A 25,384-nucleotide genomic window follows, 5' to 3' on the forward strand; every position below is an offset into this window, starting at 1 on the left:
AGTCTTCCTCGTTTATTGGGTATGCATTACTTGCAATATTATCTATTTCCCCTTTTGCACGCGAGCTTTTCCTACCCTTGCATATGATTCGACCCAAAACCTTGTCCTTATTATTTCCCGACAAAGAGTGAAATTCTAAACCATTTTAACACATAAATTAGTGCATCTTTCTAATCAACCAGTCTAATTCACGTCGTGGTTCTCCACCAAAACCTCAAAGACAAAGTATTGAAGTAAAAGCCGAGTTCTGAGTCATTTTCGCCGTGTCAAATTTCAGCAATGGATGAGTCCCACCCTTTCAAGTTCCACTTTTCTTGCCATCTCTCCATTTTGGATAACTTGATGGTTCTTCTACCCATAAGATATGACTCCAATGTCCGCCACTAGATTTTTCATCTTCTCCTTTTTCTTTAATTTCTATTTTTGAATCAACCGATGATTGACCACGCACTTAATATTTATCATAAAAGGAAAAATAAAGAAAAAAAATCGAAAACTTTTATCAACAAACAAATATTCCTAACTTCTAATCCAATCACACTCTTCCACGCGCCACAATAATTTCCCACCTTCCAGCGCGAAGACACAGAGCAAACACAACGTTGTTTTTACTTATTTTATTTAATTGCATTGCTTGCCCCCGGAGTACTGCTTTTCAAAGCCTTCAGCTTTGACCTCCGTCAGAGGGAAACTTCATCAAACGACGCAGTCCTTGGCCAGCAATTCGTGCGGCGGTCGCCGTTTTGCAGATTATCTCGGTCTCCGCCAACCGCTTTCCAAAGTTTGACCCTTTTGTAACTTGCAAAATATTTTGGCGGTTTGTCGTTTTTGGAAACTTGAGCAGCCCCTATTTCTGTTTCAATGGAGGGTCTTTGATTCTTCACAAAAGAACAAGTCTTCAGGGGAAAAAGAAAAACTTTGAAAAGTTACAGTCATGGCTTCTTCTGGTTTCTCCGCCATTATTTAGGTATGTCTTGAGCTCCGCCTTTTTACTTGCATAAAGTTGGTTTGATTCGTTTTTCTGGGCATCGATAATTTTCTTTTATACTTTTAATTAAACCGTGTAATTTAACTTTCTGGGTGCCTTTCAATTGTACATCTGACTACTGTTTTGATGAAAATATGGGTTTTTTAAAATTAGTTTCTGGATTTTTGAAGTATGATGATTTATTTTTCCTTGCAAAATCATGGGTATTGATTAATATGTTGATGATTAGCTAATAGCTAATGAGGGTTTACTGTGGCAGCCTCTTGTTCTTTGTATATCATGAGCTTTTGATCGTATTTTGTGTTTTTATGAATTGGGTTTAATTCTGTATGTGAAATTTCAGTCTTGGTTAGTGGTTTTGGTTCTTTTGGGTTGCTTCCTGGGGATTGAAAGTCTTCTGTTTCAATGTTTTTATTTTTTATTTTTTAACTTGTAGATTCCTTGCTTCTCTTCTTTCCGATAACGCCTTTTAGTTATGTATACTAGAAATCACATTCAATGCATTGATTTGTGTTCAAATTTTAACCTCAGTGGAAACGTTGAAGAAAGAGTGCGCATTGCGACATTGATTTCACAACCCTGAGTCTCTGACACCGATTGGAAGAAAATTGTTCTTTGATTTGAGAATGGTTTCGACTGATAATGGAAACCACAATGAGGAAATTGAAGAATCGAATGGTAGTGAAGTGATGGGTCAAATCCCCTTTGAGGTTTCAGCATCCCGGAAGACTTTTTTAACCAATGAGAAGTCTCCGAAAAGGTTCCCTCCTGATGCTCCTCTTAATAGAGTTAGTTTCTTCAAATTTGGCTCTGCATCTGCCAGTTTCAAGCGGTTGGCTGAGGAGAGAGATGAAATGTCACGATCTGTGGCTTCAAACGGCCATGGCTTTAAAGAACGAATCCATGAGGTTTTTTCTAAGAAAATTGATTGGGTTTCACTCGTGAAAATGGGCAAAAAATGGATTAGAAACCCAATGAACATGGCTCTTTTTGTGTGGATCGTCTGTGTTGCTGTTTCGGGTGCAATTTTGTTCCTTGTGATGACTGGAATGTTGAACAAGGCAATACCCAAGAAGTCCCAGAGAGATGCATGGTTTGAAGTCAATAATCAAATTCTCAATGCACTTTTTACTCTTTTGTGTTTGTACAACCATCCGAAGCGATTCTACCACCTTGTACTTCTGTGTAGATGGAAACCAGAAGACATTTCCAGACTTCGAAAGGTTTACTGTAAAAATGGGACTTATAAGCCCCACGAATGGGCCCACATGATGGTTGTTGTTGCCCTGCTTCATCTGAATTGCTTTGCTCAGTATGCACTTTGTAGTTTAAACCTGGGTTACAGAAGAGCTCAACGACCACCGATAGGAGTTGCAATATGTGTATCTTTTGCTATTGGTGCACCTGCATTTGCTGGCATATACAACATTGTCAGCCCCCTCGGGAAGGATTATGATTTAGAAGTGGATGAGGAAGCACAGGTTCCAATTGGCACTGGTGAAGGAGCAGAAAAATTAAGGTCAAAAACATTTGAGAGAAAATATTCTTTTGCATTTAGGACTGAACAACGAGTCGTTGAGAGTAAACCACAATGGAGCGGAGGAGTACTTGACATTTGGGATGATATTTCTATAGCGTATGTTTCACTCTTTTGTAGTTTTTGTGTGTTCGGGTGGAATATGGAGAGGCTTGGATTCGGGAACATGTATGTTCATATTATGACATTTATTCTGTTTTGCATGGCTCCGTTCTGGATTTTTAACTTGGCTGCTGTTAATATCGACAATGAAACTGTTCGGGGGGCTCTTGGAGTTACTGGCCTAGTTCTATGTCTATTTGGTTTGCTCTATGGTGGCTTTTGGAGGATCCAAATGAGAAAGAGATTCAATTTGCCTTCTTATAACTTCTGCTTTGGTAAACCATCACTCTCTGATTGCACGTTGTGGCTTTGCTGTAGTTGGTGCTCTCTTGCTCAGGAAGTGAGGACCGGGAATTCCTATGACGTTGTGGAAGAAAAGTTTTATAGAAAACAACAGGAAAGTGAAAGCCTTCCACCAATTTCACCTTTGCCTCGTGAAGATGGATCGCTTGAGTTTAGATCTGGTCCGAATTCCCCTCTGGGGAACTACTTAAGCCCAACCAAGAATGGCATCGGTAGTTCTCTGAGTCCAAGCAGACTTTCAGCAGTGAAAGAAGAGTCCCATGTAAGAGGTAAGGATGAAACTATGACCCCACCTGCGCCTTCATTGATACAAAGGGAAGAAACATAGCCCCAAAAACTAAGATAATGTTATGATTTGTGTATGAATTTCTGTAGTATAATTTTGAAACAAGTTTCTTTTCTTTGTGTTCAAATGCATAAATGTTTTTCGTTCTTCAGTTTCTTTTTCACTTTTAGCTAACTTGTGATCGTTGATAGTTTAATAGCACTTGAGAAATTATCTACTCTATTATTACTACCGAGCAATATTTCTTTTCTGAGAGATGTAGTTGCCCATTTCTCTCTTTCTATTATTTTATCTGACTTAGGACTCTTAAGTTGCCTGTGTTTGAATCAGTAATTCTCTTTTGATTCTATTGAGATAGAAACATCTGATTTAAACTCCTGTCAAGTTAGCTGTATTTGTCGTCGAGTTTCTGAAAATGGTAGGGCTGCTTAGACGTTTTGATGACTTTTACATGGTTTTGTAAAAGCCTCATCAACTTCAGAGCTCGTCTTTCTTTTTCCATTACCATAACTCATGCTTTCTTTTTAGCTCTTGAAGTATTGAGTTCAGTGGTTCCACCTTCAGGGGCTTGGGTTAGCAATGAAATAGATGAATTATAGCTTCAGTTACTAAAAGAAGTAATCTTAAGGGTTAAGACGAGTTAACATGTAAATGTGAACGAGTAATAGCTTGAAGCTTCTTCACTTTCGGCCCAATCGTACAATTTATAGAGGATGTTTGTCGTAGGAAGATGTCTCAAGTTCGAATGTTAGGTAAGGAGACTGATAAGTTAGTTTCTCGCACTTCCATTTTCTGGTTCCGTACTCCTCTCGTTTATTTGACTCTTGATTCTATTTGCACAAGTTGATAGGGTGTACTAGTACTAGTGAGAACTTTTATCTCTTTATGTGTTGGAGCTGCCAAAAGTGGCCCTGAAGGCCGGTACCGAAAGCGTAGCTTAGGGGAAGTAAACTATGTTTTCGTTAAGAAGCATTGCTTGGCTAATTACAATTCGAGAAGAAAAACTTGAGTAGGGCAACATGACTAGCTGGATGATCATATATTCTTACAAAGGAGCAGGCCCACTGTATTTGGCCACCATCCAAACTCACGTAGATACAACTCTCAATGGACAAGGTTCCATTCGTGCGAGAGTGGCCTGACCAACTCGTTTTTCATGTTTTGGAAACACATGTTCCTTTCAAATATCAAATACAAGAGTTTTGTTCGTTTAGTCACTAACTCTTGAATTTCATATCAATGATTGAGATTAAAACATTAATAATGCTTCCACTTATTCTTCACCTGTTAAAGGATAAAGAGAAAATTGGACATGTTTAGGTAAGTAATGAAGGAGTCCAATGAGAGTTTTAAAATGAAAACTAATAAAAATGGTTTGAAAATTTTGAGTTTTAACGAAGGACAAAAGAAAAGGTAAAATGAATAGTATCAGGATTGATTTTTTAATGTAAAAATGTGATTTTTCGTTAAAGTAAACAGTATCGAGAATTTTTCGTTAAAATTCTCTAGTTTTAAATCCTTTATCTGTATTAACCACAAAGTTTTGTTCCACTTGGCTGAGAATCATAATCCACTTGACAAGAATATAAATATCATAATCCACTTTCCTTGAAAGCACAACTAGTGCCGGTCTTTGTCGCTTTTACCCGCGGTGGCCTTCCAAACTATTTACCTGCGGTGGCATCCTTTGCGACATGCCGATGAGTCATCGTCACTTGTATTTGCCTTTCAACTTCTTCTTTACTGTGAACCTGCTGTTTTCAAAGAGTGCATGATTACAAATGTATGGACATTGGTAAGATTGCATGATTAGAAATGTATGGACATTGGTAAACTTGGAGCTGTTCAAGCCAGAGACGGATGCACCTTGGGATAAGGTGGGTCAACTGACTCTCTTAAATTCAAAAAAAAAATTCATGGAAGAATTGGGGTTGCCCTTTGAAAATGTGAGATACCCTTGAAAGTTGCCCTTAATCTGTTCGAGTTTGAAAAAAAAAAAGTGCGAGATTGTAGGTAAATTACCCCGACAACTAATCTAAAAGCCGTTTGGTTTCACCGGCTGTTTTTTTGTTATATTGGAAGGTTTCAAAACTTAAACCTAACATACTTTTACCCATGACCCTAGAAACATTTCAAGTTCAACTAAACTTTGCAAGTGGTGGATTCTTCTGCTTTTTAAGTTCAAACTTTTCTTGTAGTGTAAACTAAAGTAATAATATACTTTATTAAAAAAATATTAATTTTGAAAAAGGGCAAGTTTATCAACAAAAATAACCTTTTTTTTTTTTTGTTAAACGATAGATTTGTGATTATGTATTAGATTAGGAAGCCAACGAGGTTCGAACGTACGTCATAGTGCAAGAACAACATTCCTTTTCACCATTACTGTAGAAAAGAGCAATTTGCAAAATATATTTTATTCATAATGAACAATTTTTTTAGAATATAACAAGGCACCGACTACTTAAAAGATACTAGGTTTTTGTTTTTGTTTTTTTTTTTTTGGTTTTTTTTTTTAAATATTAGAGGTATTTTAACATCACTTATAGGTATGATTTCAATAAAAAATAGTATTTTCATAATTTTTTTTATTAATAAAAAAATTCATTAATTAATAGAGATAAATCATACAATTATAAATTTAAAAATTTACATTTAGTAACCCACGAAGCCAATAGCGTAGAGAAATTAAACAGACTTTAGAGCCACCGATACATTAACGGAGTAACGGAACTAGGTGGGTCCCGAACGGAAAGAGAAGAAACAGGTGGCGCCAAAATGGTCAAGAAAAGTTGGCTCGACGGCTTCCTTCCCTCACCTTCCTCTCTCCCTGGCGATGCGCGTGCCAGAAAATTAAGGGCCACTCCATCGCATGCCAGCTGTTCCTCACCACCAAGCCTATAAGAGCACGCCACGTCATTCATACCCCCTACCTTATCCCCCACAATAGGATCTTAATCCTCGTTGGATTCTCTTTGTGAAAATCCAAGGATTCGTAAATTATAACTATTTATCGTACATTGTGCGATTAGAAATTATTTTAAATATTTTTATTTAAAATTAAACACAAATTTTATTTAATAAAAACTAACTGTACATTATGGAATTAGAAATTATTTTAAATATTTTTATTTAAAATTAAACACAAATTGTATTTAATAAAAATTTACAATCAATAAACACAATTCACAAATATCTGATCCTCAACAAAACGATTCACAGATATCTGATCCACAACAAAAAATCAGGAGAGGATCCTGTTGGCCTACGATAAGGTTGGATTTTCGTTGTCATGTCCGCGTAATTGGCGGGAAAAAGGCCATACTCCCCTGGCACCTCCACCATCCACCTGCTATAAAACCCCACCTTCATTTCCTTACCAGAGATCCCACTTCACATTTCCTCCCAATTCCATCTCTCTTTCCAAAACCTCCACTTTCTCTCTCTAAAACCCTTACTTTCTCGCTCTAAACCCGCCACAGAGGCCTAGGCAAGAACTGGCTAACTCTCTGGAAGCTCTGGAAGACGCTGAGTCCAGCAATCGAAGGGTGGTGCTCGCCCTTTATGACGCCCTGAGCTCCCGCGACGTCGACACGGTGCTCCAGATCGTCGCCCCCGACCTCGAGTGGTGGTTCCATGGTCCGCCGACCCACCAGTTCTTGATGCGCCTCCTCACCGGCTCCCAAAACGAATCGTTTCAGTTCGTCCCCGAGTCCATCGCCTCCTTCGGCCCCACCGTCCTCGTCGAGGGCTGCGACCGCGACTGCTCCATTTCCTGGGTCCACGCCTGGACCGTCGCCAGTGGTGTAGTCACCGGCGTCCGCGAGTACTTCAACACTACCCTCACTGTCACGCGCCTCGGAAACAACAGCCACAGAAACTCTCCCGCCTCCTCCGATAAATCCTCGTCCGGGTTTTCCTACAAGTCGTCGTCGTTGGCGGCCGAGATTACCTCGTTCCATCTCCCGTCGGTTTGGGAGAGCAGCGTCTCCAATCCGGCCGGGAAGTCCATGCCGGGTCTGGTCCTCGCAATCTAAAAAGCCATAATCCCCTGCGGTCCTGTGCAGTGGAGTCTAGTACTACTAAATAAGCGGGAGCTGAGGTGTCATAGCCTCATTGGCTGCCTATTACTCGTTATGAGCTGAAGTCCTACTGTACTCTTTTTCGCTTTTTGCCTTTTTCTTCTTTTTTTTTCTGAAAGTTAGATTGTGTGTGGTGCTGGTGTTGGTGTAACCATGGGGTCGAGGTCCTTTTGGTCATATCCGGACGCGGCTGTAGCGGTGTTATGGTACTCTTCTATTTCAATAAAGACGTGTTTGCTTAATAATCTTTGGAGCTTTTTCGATTTTTATACTAATACTAATATGAATAGACAAAATAAAAGTGAACTTTAACGAAAAATTTCCGTACTGTTTACCTTAAAGAAAAATCATAATTTTATGATAAAAAATTAATTTTTGTATTATTAATTTTACTTTTTATTTTGTCATTTTCGTTAAAATTCAAAGTTTTCAAATTTTTTTTATAAATTTTCCTTAAATAAAACGTGAAAAGAAGTAGATATTAAGGTAGATTTGGCGTGTAGGACTAAGCCAAGTTTATTGAAAAGAAAAACCTTAAGAAGTTTTTTAAAGCGGAACTCTTTATTGATTATCTGTTACCTCGTAATTTAATATTAATCTCAATGCAAATGTTATAAAATATTATGCTTATTTAACGTTAATTTATATGTCAACATTATAAAACACTGCTTCAGCCCTCCCTTGTCAACAACGATGCTTCGGATCTAAGTCTTGGAATCGGATCGGTGAAGCAAGTGTCCTTCCCATCAATGACAAAACCAATCAATCAAACAAAGTAATATGCTTTTGGGTTTTGATGGGCTGTGCATTTGATTAGGGGCATTACTACGAACGACGAAAACATTCATGGAATGTGTTCTTCATGGCTCGTTAGGATAGTGAGTGATACGCCTCCAGGTACTATCTCCCACCCTGACAGTGTTATTGTAATTGCTATGACAGATGAAAAAAAATTCATTATAAGAAAGCGAAAGACATGAACTTAGAAAGATCACGAAGTTTTCACGACTATACTTGACAATAAAACATATGGATTTGTTCGCAACAATGTCAAAGTAAAAGATATATGAGATCATTTTCAACCGAAGGCTGGCCAGAATGCTTGTTTTAGTCCTGAGGGCTCATTTTAACCCTATGGTCATCCAAGATATTAATATTTTAATGAATAATACAAGATCATATTTGACTTCATCTCTAACCAAGGATCAAAGGGTCATAGGGCTCATTTTAGCTAGTCATAAAAAACCGTATCCAACTGAGGACCAAAGAGCCAAACATAATTTATTATTTAAAATTAATGTTATTTCATATTGTGTAATGTTGTTTCAAGTTGTTTAATGTTGTTTCATGTTATTTAATTTAATTTAATGTTATATAATGGCTTAGGAAGTTATAGGAAAAAAAAAATAGAACTTAAAAATTTTGTAAAAAAAAATAAAAATAAAAATAAAGGGCCTACTATTCCTGTTGGATATAACCGACATGAATAAGTACAATGCTGTCGGATATGACCGACAGGAATAATGAAAATTTTGGCCAGCCCGGAGGGCTGGTTGGTTGAGTTGGCTAGCCGGTTGGCCCTTTGGTCCTTTTTGTCCAGTGGAGCCCACGAGCCTTTTGCCTTAGCCCTCGGTTGAAGACGGTTTTCGAGCTATTTTCGGCTCTCTGGACCCTTCATTTGGAGATGGACTGAGTATGGACTGAGTATATGCGTAATCTTATTGTAAAAATCAAATGATGTGTATGTTTGTACCGTCCGGAGACAGAGACACCTCTTTTTCGCCCTATATAAACCTACTTTCTTGCTGTTACAGACATAATCTTATGTTCTGAATAATTTCCTTACAATAGCTCCTCATTTGCCTTCACGCTTATCCTTTCTCCAATCCCATGGCTTCTCAGGGTTTGACGAAGCCCACAACCCAACTCGCTGCGTCCGAGCCTGTTCTTCCCACTGTTTTGATTGAAACATGCGAAAATCAAATGTAGCTCTATACGAGTTCTTGCTGACATTATGTAGTTTTTCGTTGTATTAATCGCGCACTTCATCAAATAAGATACAGAATTTGTACGATTCTACTCACCCTTGCGAATTCTGGGCGTTTGTCGTAGGCTGCGTAATGCCATGCACACCCGTTCTTGAGCATTACTTCCTGGATGAGATCGTAAACGGATGTCAATACTTGTTGGTGCCATATTAAAGTTAGCTGCCATATAATACCTGTACAAATGTGCCATTGCTGTATATGTCGCCTACGCAGCGTCCATAACGATCTTCCCCGTAGATAAGAACCCTCAAGCACTTGCCCTGAATAAGCTTAACCAGCTCCTGTTTGGCTTCTTTTCCGTAGGGCATTGAACTCTCCGGCGCATCTATACCCCTGTTTTCTCTTCAGACTCAATTAACTTTCACTAGCAGGATATGTTGCTGCTAGTTGAAATCACATAAACAGATGATTTTACCTCAGTCGAATCCTATACTTTCGGGCAAGGACCTCCTCATTTTCAATGTTCAGTACCCTGAATGGAGGGGGAAAAGCAATTAGAAACCTTTTTCTGCATTGGAAATGATTAATTAAACGAAGTTAATGCAAGCGGCACATGAATATCCAACCGGTATCCAGCATCAATGATCTTCTGGTGAAGTGCATCTGCCCTTGTATAGTTCCTCACGGCGCGTGCTTCTGATCTTTCAATGGCAGCTGTTTGCACATCGCTCGGAACACAGGATGACTCCCTGGGATCCTCTGTGCTGACATAGACCGTCACTGTATCGCCATCTGCAATCGCTTTTACATCAACCTGGTTTCATCAAAATGAATCACCTATCAGAATTCCTAACTACTTTGCAGGCACCTGGTTGTGGTTAAAAGCAATAGTTTATATTACCGGAAGCGTCTGGAACTCAAACTTTACTCCTTGAGGCAATGATGTTGGATCCTCAGCGGAAATATTGAGGCCATAGAAAGCCAACACACCCTACAGATAAGCAATCACAAAAGCACTTTTACGTTACTGTATTTCATTAAAGTTGTGAAAAGCATGTAATGGTCGGAATTTTGTGGCAATGTACCTCAACATCCGCCTTTCGATGTCCTTTCAGGGTTTGTATGACAAGACTAGCCGCTTCTTCGGGTGTTCTTGGTGGCGGTTTTGCTTCCCTCCATGTCACAACTAGTTTTCTATACCTTTACAAAGTTGGGAATTTACAGAAATTTAACTCATATGGATATAAATTTCTCCACAGTCTGACCTTTTTTATTCATAATTGCAGATTAAGAGCCCGTTTAGACATGCTTTTGAAATAACTGAAAGCGTTTTTGATGAAAATATTTTTTGAACCAATTCTTAATAAAAATGCAAGTAAATTCTGAAAAAACATTTACATGCTTCCTGGAAGAAGCATAAGTTTAAGTACTTTTGGAACCAAAAAACATTTTTCCTAAAAAAGCTTTCAGTAATTTTAAAAGCACGTTCAAACGAAACTAATGAGATAAATTGCAAATCGTTTGCTAATTACCAGTTAGCTTGAGCTTTCCTGGACGAGACAACATGCTGACCGAGCCCTTCTGGGACCTTAAAAATCACAAATATACAAAATTGAGAAGAAGAAAAAAAAAAGTCAACTTTAAGAAAATGCGATCGAAATTAACAAAACCCAGAAACGTAAAAACCAAAAAATCATCATCCATTTACTCAGATTAAGCTTTTTACATATCGAAAGAACGAGAATTGCGAAGAAACAAACTGCATTTCCGACCTTAAGAACCGAAAAAGTGATTGAACGGTTGAATTAGTGGTCAAAAGGTTACCTGAGAGGTGATCTCGAAGTTGTAGAGGTCTTGGGCAAGAGCCGAAACGCCGACAGTGGTGGCGGAGACGCCGTGATGGCCAAGTGGATCAGAGTAGTCCCCGCCGGTGGTGGTGGGTTTGCAGCATTGGCCAAAGAGGAACCTTAGGAAGCTTCCCAACAACCCCATTTCTCAAATTTCCCAGCAATCTTCTGAGCCTCCGGAGGCTCAGAGCTGTAAAGTAATTGGACCCAGAAGAAGCTGAACAAGCAAGAAAAAGGGAAGACTTTTTAGGTTGATGGAAAGGAGATTATAAATAAATCATTGGTTTTTGGTGAATTGGATGAAGCAAACAGGAAATTGCCAACCGATGAGATATGGAAGCGGAGAGAGGACGCAACGAATCATTGAACAGATGGACACGTGGCGTGTTGTGGTGTTGTTGGTCAACGGTTAATGTCAGCATCCCAACTGGAAGATATTTGTTCAGTTTGGTTAGTTACTGAAATCAGTCTTTTTTTTTTTTTTTTTTTGGTAAAGGGGTTACTTTATTAGTAAAACACAACTTAATTACATGATTAAAGACCCAAATACATGGGAGAGGATTTCTCCGGACCCAAACCCTTCGGATCCTTCTTCTTTAAAGGCCGCGTTGGCGTCGTGCTTCTTAAAGTCAGCATCGTGGCTTCTTCAGAGCTAGTTACCAACAACGTTGTTATAGTCGTCGACGATCTTCTATATAGAAGTTTTCTATAAACATACAAGAAAAAAAGTGAAGAAGAAGACCTAGGAGTGAAGGAGAAGGATTATTGAAGAAGAGGAATTGAAGAAGAAGCAGCAGCAGAAAAGAAAGAAGAAGAAGGAGGATCGGGAGAGTTTGGGTCCGAAGAGGATCCTCTCCCCAAATACATAAACTACACAAGCAAATGATAGACGTCATATGGTTTTAGATTTGTGATTTTTGGAAGACATATGATCTTTGAAGAAAGACCTAAAAAAGATCAACGATTTGAATCTTAAATCCCATAAAAAATTGTGTAACAAAAATTGGTGCCGCAGATCATCCCCCGTATAATTGTATATAGCTAAATAAGCTTTACAAGTATACTATCATGATTTATTTCTTTTTTGTCTACGCAACTTGCACATGACTAACTGCTATACGACCAAAGATATATCTTTTTTGGGTCTCCTAAGCATCAAAAGACAATAATAAACGGTTAAGACTTTACTAAAAAGAGTTAGTTAAATCTTAACCGCTCATCATGAAAAATAATATACGGAAAAAGAATTATGCATGTGATGAGTGCTGTAATCAGATTAGATATAAGCGGCTTGTAAAGGATTTCAGCCCAACTGTCCAAAGAAGCCCAGTTTTCATGTACCTCAAGAGTAAAAGGATTTCCAATCCCAAGGCCTGCAACAAAATCTGTTGACCTGCCAGAAAAGTCATGAGCCTCCCTTCCATCCACACTGTCCACTCACGTTTGGTTCAAATTAGCATAATTTTTAGGAAATTTCAACTAAAAGTTCACGGTACTGTTCATTTTAACGAAAAATCATATTTTTATACTAAAAAGTCAATCCTAATACTACTCACTTTACCCTTTATTTTGTCCTTATCATTAAAACTCAAAGTTTTCGAGCCATTTTCATTAGTTTTTCTTAATTTTTTTATTTGGATCTTTGACAATGAAAATTGATAGGAATGGTCATAAGTTTATCTATCATAAATCATTTTGATTATTTCATAAAAAAATTGTCAATATCTTCGTTAAGGACAAAGTCTATCAATTTATAAGGATATTGATAAATTTTTCACAGTAAGCCAAAATGATTAACGCTAGACAAACTCAGGAAACACTTTTAATTTTTATTATCAGAGATTAAAGTAAAAAATTATGCTAATTTCAGAGACTATTTTGATTAAAAAACATAACAATGGATGTCAGCAAAGAAATAATGGCACTAAGTTGGGATCATGAACTCGAAAATGCCCTTAAAAAAATAAAAATAAAAAGAAATGTTCATGGTGGAAGACTATTAGTGGTCCTTTTCCATGTTATTCTTCCACCAAAATTCGCGGTTCATTGTGCATTTCTCCGTGTGAACCGAATATTGCAACCCTCCAAAGTTTCGGTTTCCTTCAAATACATGTCGACACACAGTACTTACAATTTTTCACATCGTTATAACGATACATTGCCTTTTAGAAATACGTCACCACTCTCGATAATTTTAAACACCAAAATTATTACTTTTCGCAAAGTTTACGCACTTAATGTGGACGGGTATTGAATGAAAATCGTCAATATAATGGGCCCTCGTTCTTGAATAAGTTTTGAATAAAACAATATATTCCCGTTCTTTGCCCCAACCAAACCCGGCAGCTTTCATGATATTTGCCCGCCCTACATGGCCTTGTTGCTTTCAAGCCAGAAATCAAGAGCATAGCAGCTTTACACAAAGTGGAAAATTTAAAATTTAAAATAACAATAAAGTCTTATTTCATTAAGTGGAGTCGACTGTATAAATTTTATAATGTCGTTGTGCTTGGTATCGCTTCAAGTCTTTCGTTAGCTTCAAAAACTCTATGTCTTTTCCGAATTTATTCCAAATATTGCATTGTTTTGAACCTCTGTCTTATAATCGCATCTTCTAATCAAAGCATATGTAAATCTTTGTTTCGCATGCCTAAATCTCTCGTCTTTTCTTGATTGCGGCCACTTCAACTCTTTTGGAAAAAATTCCAGTCAATCAATTAAAGAATCCAATACCTCATTCACCACCGTTTATTAATATGTCTCAACTTTCGGTTCACTATGAAAACACATCAAGAACCACCACCCTTATCTCTTCTCCTTCCCCTTCCACCTCTTTCCACACTCAACGGTTTCCATTTTTTTGCTCAAATCCCTCAAGATTAAATGGGAAATGTAAGCCAGATCCATCTTAAATTGCTGAAATTTTATGGCTTTTGATCTTGATTGAACTAATGGAGCCTATTTTTCTGTTGTTTTAGGTGGTGGAATTGAAGGTGGGCTTGCACTGCGAGGAATGCATCAAGAAAATCTTGAAGGCCATCAAGAAGATTGAAGGTAATTCATGTCTACTTTCATGCTTTAAACTACGGTGAAGAGCGTCAGGATCCACACCGTAAATGTGCGCACAAGCGAAGCAAGAACAACCATAACTAGCTTGCGTATTTGCACGACTGATCCTAACACTTGCAAATAACATGTCCCTTAAACTACTTCCTACCCATTTTTTGATTGCTTCTGCTCTTTCTGGCTAGCAGATATTGAAACATACAACGTGGACACACAACTCAACAAGGTCACAGTGACCGGAAACGTTACGGAGGAAGAAGTCGTTAGGGTTCTTCAAAAGATTGGAAAGATGGCAAGCACTTGGGAAGGAGAGCAAGCAACCTCCTGAATCAGAATTCAATCACACAGCCTTCAGTTGCTAGCAAAACGGAAAATAATCAAATATTTCGATCGGACGGACAGGAGAGACTCGATCTTCACTGCAGAGATGAAACCACTGCAGAGATGAGTACTCTTAACCGCTCGAACTAAACTGCGGCCCATGTAATCAGGCTTCTCACAGCCTTCAATTTTGTAATTTAATTTCTGTTTAAATAATAATTTTCCTTCCCAGAGTAAATTAGTTGCTTAAACAAGATCTAATTAGTCGCTAATTAGATTTAATTTATTGCTCAAATCAAAGTTACAAGCGGTAGAACACATGTAAATGAACAGACGGTGAAAGCTGGATACATGCTTTATCTACGAAAAAAAAGGCTACATCAAACTCGGTGATCCAGAGCCGACCGAATCGGTCTACCGCGGCTGCTGAATCGGCCTCGGACTCACTTTCACGTTGACAATCTTCGGAGCCTTTTCGATGTACCTCGGCGCCTCCGCCGCGGGTCGGCCCTTCCGCCATTTCAGCAATCCCAACGACGCCAGCTCTTTCTTCAAGTCCTTCTCTTGTTCCTCCACCGCCGCTGCACACCACAAAATTTTAAACAGAGTCAGATCGGAAACTTGATCGAGTTGACTCAGAGTGAAAGGTACTAGACTCGTTAGGGACTGCTTCTGTAGGAAGCACTTCCGCTGCTTTTTCTAGGAGTGCTTTTGTTGGAAAATATTGAAATTTTTTCTTCATTCTTGAAAAAGCATTTGGATTGTTTACTGGGAAAGCACAAGTGCTTCTATGATCTAGAAGCAGTTATAGTTAGAAATACTTACGCTGAGTGCGGGGGGAGTGATGGTGGTTCTCCACGTCGTCGAAGAAGGCGTCGATGTCGGGGAGGAGGTCAGGATCAAGAATATCGGGAAAGGCGGCGTCGTTTTGGGGATCTTGGAAGCGCTCCTGGAGCCAGTAGTCCTGGAACCAAGGGGAGGACTGAACCAGGGCCCACCATTCGGCGGAGAAGTCCTCCACCGTCCGATACGCCAGCGGCACGAACATCGGAGCGTTGGGATTCAGATTCGACGACGTCGTCGCGCTCCTGGAGATCACGTCCATGGCCAGTTCGCTGTTTGCTTTGCTTGCTGTCAATCTCGAAACGACGTCGCTGAGAGAGAGAGCGAGACAGAGAGAGAGTGATACGTTTAAGGAGATGAACGAGCGGATAAGGATAAGAGTGGAAATATTTTACTATAAATAGGCAAATTAATGAGTAAATGCAGACAAATTAATTAATATTTTAATTGAAGGGCGTAAAAATTGGGGGATTGGTCGGTTACTCACTTTTAGTGGCCCACAATTTTTTTTTTTTTTGGTAACTACCCGCAGTTTTACTGGATTTCCCAATTTGCCCACTGAGGCCTAGAAATTTCTTTACTTTGTGACATATGGGTAGAGAGTGACGCAGGCCCACTGTTTTTTCATGCCACGAGGAAGCCACTTCGGTCTTATCCGCTTACTGGAGAATCCTAGAATGCATAGTTTCATGTCCTGTTCCAGGATTTTTAGCCGTTTGATACTTATTAGTAGTCATTGTGTGTGCGCGCGGCGCTTGTTTTTTTAACTAAGGATTTAGAGTTATGTATGAGCCAGTTCATTCTCGAAAAATCTCCAATCTTGATCTTGACATTAACCATAATACGTTCTTGAAAGGTGGAATTCTAATGTATAATTAGCTAAAACTCCATTTTGTGCTAATGGTATAACGCACCTGCATTTGCTTCATGTGACGTTGTCTAATAGACACTGAGTTGCACCATAACGATGTATTGTGAGTTGCTCCCCAAATTGTGGTTGCTAAATCATGTGACAAAAGGGTATGAGTATCGTGGAGAGTTAAAATTTAGTTCAAACTGCAAGGAAAGATTCAAACTTAGATACTTTCGAGCACACCTCCTTTTGCTAATGTGACCACGTTAATTATCATAAAATCCAAATAAATCAAAATTAACCGATTCTTCTTTCTAGTGCTTCATTAGTTAACATCATCAATCACTAGCTAGCAGTCGTATCAGTACGCTCTTTCCTAATCTATCACCTTGTAGCCAATAAAATTGTAGCCTTATTAATCTTTGGATTAATGTTACTAATTACCTTATATTTAGGTTAATAAATAATAAAAAATTAAAAAAAATATATAGAATAATCATGCATGCTATAGCTAAACACCCGCAGTTTTCTAAAGGCTCGAATTTAGATTATCTATTTTGTAGGATATAGCTCACCCGTCAAAGTCTTAAATTCCCAAAATATCAGCTTCACCTCCCATTCCTCTCTCCGACTCTGTGTGTTTGTGTATGGTACCTGTTGCATTCACTTCTTCTTTCTTCGATTTTTCGGTATCTTTCTTTCGTTCTTCCTTTCTTTTTCTTCTTCCTCTTCCTTGTGGTGCCCAGCCCAGATGGGCTTGGAGATAAATACGTTGGTTACAGATATAGAACAGGCCATAGACAATGTGAGTTTGGTGTGCCAAGCTCCCCACGGCAGCATTGTTTCCGGTGGACTAGGACGCTATCACAACCCTCTCAGATCCTCTACGTCTCTTTTTCTGCTGCAGTTATCTGCCATTGCCATTGTTTCCCAGTTGATCAATCTCTGCCTCAAACCCATGGGACAGTCCACCATCGTTTCTCAGATGTTTGTACGATTTCAATCTCTACATTAACAAAACCTGTACCTACATTTGGACACCATTTCTATATGAACTAATTCGCCATGCTTTCTTTTTGTTGCATTAAAAAGGGTAAAATTAAAAGGAAGCACAGCATAAAATTAACTCGAAAATCAGCATGTATTATTCTGTATGAACAGAGGATGATTATGTAGCTATATATTCCGTGTGTATCTAACAAATCGAAAATGTTTACCTTCTTCAGGGTGGTGTAATATTTGGGCCATCACTTCTGGGGCACAGAAAGGAAATTGCAAACACCATCTTCCCGATAAAAGGCGCTAATGTGTTTGAAACTATTTCAACATTCGGCCTCATGTTCTTCCTTTTTTCAATAGGAGTGAAGATGAATGCAGGCAGAATGATAAGGCCTGAACGAAGAGTGGTTGCCATTGCACTTTCAATGTTCTTCTTCACCTTGGCACTCCCCTTATGCCTAGCCATGACAATGAGAAAATATGTTGCAATGGACGAGACCCTTAAGACGGCTCTCCCAACTATAACTGCAGCACAGGCTGTATCGGGTTCCCCTGTGATTGGTTGTTTACTAACCGAGCTCAAGCTAATGAACACAGACCTTGGCCGCCTGGCCCTCTCTGTAACAATGTTTGCCGATGTTATTGGCATCAGCATGGTTGGGATTGCCATGGCAATTTTGGGTAACAAGACAAAAAGTGCGTTAGTTCCAGCTTTGGAAATAATAACAGCAGCAGTTTTTATTCTTTCGATTATATATGTGTTCAGGCCAACAATTCTATGGATGCTAAACCGTATAGAGGAAGGGAAATCTGTCAAGGAGTCATATATCATTACCATTTTCCTGTTTGTTCTTGTGTGCGGATTTCTCAGTGAGCTCGTCAGCCAGCATTACCTGCTGGGACCTCTAGTGCTTGGTTTTGTCGTGCCTGAAGGGCCACCTTTGGGATCTGCATTGGTGATGAAGTTGGAAATTATGGCTACAGGATTGTTCTACCCAAGTTACCTTGCCAATAGCGGGCTGAGGACAAACATCTTCAGGATTAATCCTCGGTCTACGTGGATTATGGGGTTTCTTGTTCTCTTTTCTGCCCTGGTGAAGATAGGAGCAGTAATGTTACCAGCCACCTATTTTGATGTCCCTACACATGAAGCTTTTGTGCTCGGCATTATCCTTAACGCAAAAGGCATCACTGAGCTTGTTATGTTCAATATCTGGAAGCAAGGCAAGGTCTGAATCTCAATCACTAATTTAAACTATCTTTTTCTCTAATTGTTTTCAGTACGATGCTCACCTCGGATGATATGATGAATCTTTTACAGATTCTGACTGATCAAGAATTCGCGCTGTCCGTGTTCTCAGTGATAGTGATGACAGCAATTGTAACACCTTTGATAAAGTTTCTTTATGATCCTTCAAACAAATACACAGCACTTAAAAGAAGTACTATCCAGCATTTGAAGCGCGAGTCAGAGCTCCAAATCCTGGCCTGTATCGACAACCACGACAATGTTCCCACTGTCATAAACGTACTGGAGATATCAAATGCCACAGAAGAGAACCCTGTTGCAGTCATAGGACTCGTCCTCACCGAGCTTGTGGGGCGAACCAACCCTATTCTTGTGGCACACCAACCCCATGACAACTTGGACAACAATACAGCCATGTCCTGCCATATTGTCAAAGCACTGAGGCAGTACGAGCAGCATAACGAAGGGTGCGTATCCCTCCAAGCATTCACTTCCATCTCACAGTATATAACAATGCATGAGGATGTTTGCCGGGTAGCATTAGAGAATAGGGTTAACCTGGTGATCCTGCCATTTCACAAGCAATGGGCAGTAGATGGCAGCATTGGGGCAGTGAACCGAGCTCTCCGGTCCATGAACAAGAATGTCCTCGAAATGGCGCCTTGCTCGGTCGGAATTCTCATTGACCGGGGACTGCTAGCAGGGACGGTGTCAGTTCTAACCAGCCAGTATATATTCCATGTTGCTGTGATCTTCATTGGTGGTGCAGACGATGCAGAGGCACTAGCCTATGGTGCTCGCATGGCAAGACATCGGAGCGTGGATTTAACAGTTGCCCGGTTGCTTCTCTTTGGTGATGAAAACAGTAAAGAACGGAAGCGGGACACTGACCTGGTTGATGAATACCGGCTAGCTAATGCAGACAATGAGCGGTTTGTTGTCGTGGAAGAGCTGGTAAGAGATGGAGCAAGATTGTCTGCTGTTATCAAATCAATGGTGGATTGTTTTGATTTGATATTGGTAGGCATGCACCATCAGGACTCCCCACTTCTTTCGGGGCTTGGTGAGTGGAGTGAGTGCCCGGAGCTTGGAATCATCGGGGATATGCTTGCTTCCTCGGATTTTCATTGCTCAGTTTCTGTACTAGTGTTGCAGCAACAGAGAATAGGAGGGAAACCAGTTAGTCGGAATCAACCAGTTGACAGAGAACCACTAATTCAGGATGCACCACCTGAGGAAACAGTAAGAGGATCCTGGACAATTACAGTTAATGAATAGGAAATAGAGTTTAGAAACTCTTCCTTTCTCATATTCTTCTTTTCTCTATCAACTTAACCCCCATTCATTTTTCTGTAAATGATACCATTTTGGGTTCTTTTTGTACTTTGTTTTTCAAGAGTAACATAATGTAATTTTCCGAAGAAAAAGGAAAAAACAAAACAAAACTCTTAACAAGGGAGTGTTATTAACCAAAGATAGAATTTATATTCATCCTCTACATACATACTAGTACATTCATAAAAAAACCTTTGACAGAAAATCAACTCCTCGTCCCCTTGCGGCATATGGATCACCTGCAAAGTATCAGTCTCTGATATTTCGATTAGTTCAGTAACATCTGGGGAGAAATGTCCAAATGTTGAAGAGAAAATATTTGCACGTCGAGGTTTCTCCATTCATTTTGTTTATGAGATAATTTCAATCTATTTTCTTTCCTAGTACCTCCTACCTACAGATTAGATGAGATTCGGAAACTATTCTCACGCACTGAGCATTTAATTCCATAATACTGCTTTTGTGATCACCAAAATTGACAGAATTGTAATAGTGATCACCAATATTGACAGAACTGTATTACATTAAGGAATTTACAACAGGGGACGTAACCGAATTGATACATGTAAAGCTAAGGACCAAAATCCGTTTCTTTGAGATCTCTCCCAGCAGATTTTAAAGAAAATTCTGCAAACTAGTATGAAGATCTAAAGTGGGAAAATATCACCTCATTTACTTTGGATTTCATCTAAACTTGTCTCCTCCGTGTTGTTACCTTCCAGTGCTGGCATTTGGTTAGTAGAATCGGGTATTTCTGGCATTTGGTGAGAGGATGACTCGCTCTTCTGAGATTGTAGTCCAGTAAAGCGTGCAAGATCAATCCATTGCTGCAGCAGTAAAAATGAAACATTGAAAATGACATTGGGAGAAAAATTGATCTAACGGCATACAAACTAAGTGTGTCACGATTTTTACCAAAGGTTTTTATAAACAACAGTGCACTATCATCAGTCTACATAATTACAAATTAATACAATAGTGGGACAAGCCAGATACTCTAAGACACATACACACATAACTACAAATTATTTTCTAAAAGACGTTCTGAAAAGATCTGCACTTTCCACTCTGACAAATATACACTTTAAAAACATAGCGGCCATAATTACAAATACAGTAACGGGATGAGCCAGGTATTTATGCTTCCAGTAAGAGTGATAATATGGTTGCCATGGCTAAGTTGATCTTTGAAAAATTAAAGGAATTTTAACTTGCAGAATATCAAGATGATTCTGACCTGAGTTCCCCAATACGAGTTTATTGTCCGAGAAACAAAAGACAGCAGATTTACAAGTAATGTTTGAGAAGCAAACTCGTCAGAAATTCGATGCTCTATTACTCCAGCAATAATCTGCATCAGAATTAAGTTTCAAGTTAATGCCAAAAGGAAACATAAGACATGATTAAGAATTTACGATGTATAAATATGCTTTCGTTTTGTTATATTGAAGAGAAAACTTGTCCTAGATAATCTTTGGTTGACGTTATGAGCTTCATTTCAATTTATAATCTTTGGATGTCCCACAGGTTGTAGCTGGCTCTCACTTCAACAACAAACAACAACAAAGCCTTTTCCCACTAAGTGGGGTTGGCTGAATGATAAAAAAGAAAGAATTTTTGTGGGCATCGGTTTCACAAGAATGTTGAGATATATACCCATTTTCCTTATTCATTCTCATGGGTTTCACCATTACTGTAAAAAAACTGTTTCCCTGTATCTTCCATTTTTATTCTCAAAAAAAGAATAAAAGAAGAAAACAAGATGGCAAGTACTTTCTTTACCTGATAACGGAGATTTGCTGATGTTCCGAGAAAGGATGAATAAATTATTGCTGTTTTAAGTATTGGAGTTCTTTTCTTTTCCTGATCACTAATCAGAGTTGGATTAATGAATTTGCGAACAGCAAACAAACCATTTGAGGCAGCAACAGCCGCAATGCTTGAAATGAATCCAACACCAGCTAATTTTAAACCACCCAGAAACACAGATGCAAGTCTATAATTGATACTCCAATCCTTCCCCACAAGATTCTTCTGAAACGCATTATCTGGGATGGACCCAAGGAGACCTTTAATGGCATCCATGCCATCAGGCGCGTTCATCTCATCGGCATATGAAAGGAATGACAATGTTGGGGCGGGAAGCCACACTGTAAAGAAATCAACCACTAATCCCCTTAGAGTATCTGTAAAAACATAGTTCAGCTCTTCAAAGAAATTTTCTCTGCGCTTCTCATACTGTGCTATGAGAGTAGTAGTTAATGATATAGCTTCTTCTATAGCTAATCTATTCAAGAATTTAGGATCTGCCAACAATCTTTCCCTGAAACCCTGCACGAAGATGAGCAATAGTAAACTTGTGTGCTCTTCAGAATTTGCTTCACTGTCATCAATTGGTTTTCACCTTTCGATCTGATATAAATATGACAAACTATTCTAAAGATCAAAAGTTTCAAATTCGCACACCTGGAAACGTTGAGCAAGTTCTGCTAGAAGAGGATACTGCTCCAGATCAAAGAAGTTCTGTAATACCTTTGGGGATACCAAACCAAGATCCAGTCCTTTCTGAAGGTCCTGAAAAGCATGCCACAGTTTAGTGTTCTCGAGAGATGGAAAGCAACACCATTAAAGTCAGTTGATATTTTCGAAAAGCAGATGTAATGTGCAAAGCCACTGCATAAGACACCTCACCCCAGTTACCCAAATGCCATTTGAAAAAGGTGAAGTTTTAGTTAAATAAGCAACTGATGTGGTTTAGAATGATCCTTCTTTTTTCTTGGAAGTTAAAAATTGGCAAAGAACCCTACTGACCTGTGGAAGGGCTTCTCGCCTCCTGCCTGCTGCATTCATAACTCGAGCAATTTCAGCACGATCAAAACAATTCCTGCTGCAGGTTCTGGCAGCAGAATACCACAGGAAATCAGCAACAGGAACTTCTCCCTCTCGTCGTATGTGCTGTCTTTCAGGATCAAGTAATATAACTACTTGGTTTTTCTTTTGCAACTTCTTTGAAATTCTGGCCGGCAGCCCAGTCCCTCTAATCCCATATTTAACATGGCTTGCACCTGTCACCACCACTAGCATACCATTTGCTCCTCCATCCACCATGGCCTTTAAAATAATCTGGGACATAGTATAATCCTCAACCACTCTTGCTTGCGCAGAAAGATACGAGCTTGGCCCAAAAGGAGCAGATTGACTCCGGGAATTTGAATCAACTGGTGGTCTACGTGTGATAGAAGTGAGGCCTGATATGAAGCCTGAACCCGCTGGAGGAGCATATGTTTTTCGATCAGCCTCTGAAAGCCCACTAATTCCCTCTGCTTGGACAGTCCTTAAAACCTACGAATTATTCACTCATTAACCTACTGCACACCCTCTAAATTTACAAGGCAGAATCAAACAATCTTACAATACAATCTTAAATACTCACATTTCTCATGTTACCCAATTTTTCAAATTTGGATTATAAGCTATATACCATCATACATTGATGCTAGTTGATTTGACTTACAAGTTAAAAGAACAAAGTTTAAGAGTACCTTGAGTGGAGTTCCACAAGCCACAAGCCGAATTCCGTTATCCCGACAGTAACTCAGAAGAGGTTCATACTCCTGCCAGCGTTGAGATGGCCAATGTGATGTGTAGGACTTCAAAGCTTCTCCATCTATGCTGTGCCATCATATATACACAGACATCAATATATGCAATACGGAAATATACATGCCAGTGTGAATTGTAACTCGCTTTCCAACAACCAAAAGTGCTTCTGGCAGCATTTAGCAAAAAAATTTAAAATGCTTCTGCATCATGAAAGTGCTTTATGGAGAAGCACCTCCTTACTACTCAGGCACTTAGATATGAAATTTCAGTACGCATTTAATAAAAACACTTCTTGCAAAAGTGCTTATGAACAGAAGTGCTTCCTAACCTTTTGTCCATGTACTGATTGAGCTGGTCCTGGAGATTACAAGGAAATGCTTCAAGAGCCAAAGATAATGCTCGCTCACTCTCCAAACACTTTTTCCCCATATTCTTCACAATCTCCAGCTCCAATTCTTTGTCGTCGTGAATCGGAACCTGTTCGGCTTCGCCTAAATACACAATACGAGCATTCATCACTTTCTCCCACACCTTGCCCTTGTCCTTCCCCATCGCCATTGGCTCTCCGATCACCGACGCGTCGTATATTCTCGACGTTATCGCATCCTCCTCCTCCTTCTCCTCTGCTCTCGGCACCGGTACTGTCTGCGAGGGTGACGGCGGCGGCGATGTAGAAGGCGCGTCCTCGGCGCTCGCTACCGTCGATTTCAGAAACCACGCGCCCAGCGCCAGCGTCGGCGCGAGTAGCACGTGCCGCCTCGTATGGAGCGGGCCCCGTCGAGCTTCGTCAGAATAATCAGCATTTTCTACTGAGCTACCGGTATCCTGATCTGAAATTTCGGGCTGGTTTCGGCGGAGAACTGCGGAGATGCTGGTGCGGCGGCGTTTACCGTATGAAACTCGCCGGGGAAATTGTACTGTGGCCGGTAATTGCCGGCGAAGAGAGAGCTCCGGCGAGGCTCGTGGAGGAGATGTTACGTGAAGCGGGCCAGTCGTGGCGAATCCTCTGTTAGCGTGGGGCTTCATTTTTGTTTTCGCCGCGAGCGCAAATGCTCAACTGCTCAGTCACACATCTCTCCGCGAGAGAGAGAGAGAGAGAGAGAGAATTTTCCGATATTAAGAAATAAGGGCTTTTTCTGTACGTTATTCGTTAATATTTTAGCGCGCCTTCAATAGTTGAGTTTTTCTTTGTCACATAAATTCGAAAATGTTTGGAAAATACTTTTTTGGATGGTAAAAACAAAACATTTATCAATTTGGTCTCAAAGAGGATTGCGGTGGCCTCCCCTCCTCCTTAATTTTTTTTTTTTTTTTTTTACCAAATAAAATATCAATTTTATCCGAGTTTTCTTGACCTTCTCATTCTTATCTGCCAGGTACACAAGTTTTGAGTGGTGCCAATTTGAACATTTTGTTATGTCAATTTTATCCAAATACAATTCTCCTATTAAATCATTTTTGTTGGTCTAAATCATTGTTATAAAAATCTTCGTTTACGGTGCCACTATACTGATTAATTCTTAGGCGTTTAAGATTAAGAAATTGTGTCTAGATTTGTCCAGATGCTCGTCTGGTCTGCCTAGGCGTCCCTACCTAGGTTACGACTATTACTTAAATAGAAAATATATAACTACATTTTATTTTTCAATAAATTATAATAGACTTGTTGAATGCTTAGATGAACATTCATTATTTGCATGTTTGTTCTCTATATTTTCAATATTTTGTAATACTTTATAATTTATGTCACTATATTTTGCTAAATTAAAGCTAAAAAAGGGCCTAGACCCTTGCCTAGGCTTTAGGCCTCTAAAAGGGATCCTCTCCGGATCCCTTCTACCAAATCCTACCAATCAACAAATTCAATCCTTTGAAATTTGATCCAACAGCTAAAAACAAGAAGACCTGGATTTGTTGATTGGTAGAATTTGATGAAAATGATCCGAAGATGATCCATTTCTTTATGTCCCTACCTGCCGTCC

The 25,384-nt window shown here is 39.5% G+C and overlaps 7 protein-coding genes and 1 long non-coding RNA gene across 8 annotated transcripts; 4 read left to right on the forward strand and 4 right to left on the reverse strand.

Annotated features, from left to right (window-relative positions):
• Positions 1–549: 549 nt before the first annotated feature.
• On the forward strand, positions 550–3,367 carry LOC137720321 (uncharacterized). Its single transcript, XM_068459374.2, has 2 exons — positions 550–967; positions 1,520–3,367. Exon 2 carries the CDS (start codon positions 1,615–1,617, stop codon positions 3,256–3,258), a length of 1,644 nt encoding a protein of 547 aa, XP_068315475.2. The 5' UTR covers positions 550–967; positions 1,520–1,614; the 3' UTR covers positions 3,259–3,367.
• Positions 3,368–6,454: 3,087 nt separating this feature from the next.
• LOC137720326 (wound-induced protein 1) lies at positions 6,455–7,543 on the forward strand. The gene has a single exon (XM_068459379.2). The coding sequence runs from the start codon at positions 6,879–6,881 to the stop codon at positions 7,251–7,253; it is 375 nt and encodes a 124-aa protein (XP_068315480.2). The 5' UTR covers positions 6,455–6,878; the 3' UTR covers positions 7,254–7,543.
• Positions 7,544–8,999: 1,456 nt separating this feature from the next.
• Positions 9,000–11,439, reverse strand: LOC137720841 (staphylococcal-like nuclease CAN2). The gene is made up of 9 exons (XM_068459949.2): positions 11,111–11,439; positions 10,819–10,874; positions 10,372–10,486; positions 10,188–10,277; positions 9,913–10,100; positions 9,762–9,818; positions 9,520–9,679; positions 9,383–9,451; positions 9,000–9,252 (listed from the first exon to the last, which is right to left on the reverse strand). Exons 1-9 carry the CDS (start codon positions 11,276–11,278, stop codon positions 9,154–9,156), a joined length of 1,002 nt encoding a protein of 333 aa, XP_068316050.2. The 5' UTR covers positions 11,279–11,439; the 3' UTR covers positions 9,000–9,153.
• A 2,445-nt stretch (positions 11,440–13,884) lies between these two features.
• Positions 13,885–14,758, forward strand: LOC137720098 (Heavy metal transport/detoxification superfamily protein). Its single transcript, XM_068459110.2, has 3 exons — positions 13,885–14,025; positions 14,112–14,187; positions 14,388–14,758. The coding sequence occupies exons 1-3, from the start codon at positions 14,017–14,019 to the stop codon at positions 14,525–14,527; spliced, it is 225 nt and encodes a 74-aa protein (XP_068315211.1). The 5' UTR covers positions 13,885–14,016; the 3' UTR covers positions 14,528–14,758.
• Positions 14,759–14,781: 23 nt separating this feature from the next.
• On the reverse strand, positions 14,782–15,735 carry LOC137720097 (protein EARLY RESPONSIVE TO DEHYDRATION 15). Its single transcript, XM_068459109.2, has 2 exons — positions 15,346–15,735; positions 14,782–15,101 (listed from the first exon to the last, which is right to left on the reverse strand). Exons 1-2 carry the CDS (start codon positions 15,623–15,625, stop codon positions 14,935–14,937), a joined length of 447 nt encoding a protein of 148 aa, XP_068315210.2. The 5' UTR covers positions 15,626–15,735; the 3' UTR covers positions 14,782–14,934.
• A 945-nt stretch (positions 15,736–16,680) lies between these two features.
• On the reverse strand, positions 16,681–18,191 carry LOC148699018 (uncharacterized). The gene is made up of 3 exons (XR_015962284.1): positions 18,051–18,191; positions 17,434–17,833; positions 16,681–17,237 (listed from the first exon to the last, which is right to left on the reverse strand). It is a non-coding gene; the product is annotated as an uncharacterized LOC148699018 (long non-coding RNA).
• Positions 16,968–19,955, forward strand: LOC137720164 (cation/H(+) antiporter 15-like). The gene is made up of 3 exons (XM_068459178.2): positions 16,968–17,207; positions 17,443–18,444; positions 18,537–19,955. Exons 1-3 carry the CDS (start codon positions 16,968–16,970, stop codon positions 19,740–19,742), a joined length of 2,448 nt encoding a protein of 815 aa, XP_068315279.2. The 3' UTR covers positions 19,743–19,955.
• A 319-nt stretch (positions 19,956–20,274) lies between these two features.
• LOC137720158 (protein RETICULATA-RELATED 5, chloroplastic) lies at positions 20,275–24,544 on the reverse strand. The gene is made up of 7 exons (XM_068459171.2): positions 23,731–24,544; positions 23,342–23,471; positions 22,611–23,141; positions 22,266–22,373; positions 21,582–22,130; positions 21,037–21,150; positions 20,275–20,626 (listed from the first exon to the last, which is right to left on the reverse strand). Exons 1-7 carry the CDS (start codon positions 24,426–24,428, stop codon positions 20,468–20,470), a joined length of 2,289 nt encoding a protein of 762 aa, XP_068315272.2. The 5' UTR covers positions 24,429–24,544; the 3' UTR covers positions 20,275–20,467.
• Positions 24,545–25,384: the final 840 nt, after the last annotated feature.

The sequence above is a fragment of the Pyrus communis genome, chromosome 1 (genome assembly GCF_041283825.1).
Source record: "Pyrus communis isolate YQ-2024b chromosome 1, ASM4128382v1, whole genome shotgun sequence".
Lineage (NCBI taxonomy): Eukaryota > Viridiplantae > Streptophyta > Magnoliopsida > Rosales > Rosaceae > Pyrus > Pyrus communis.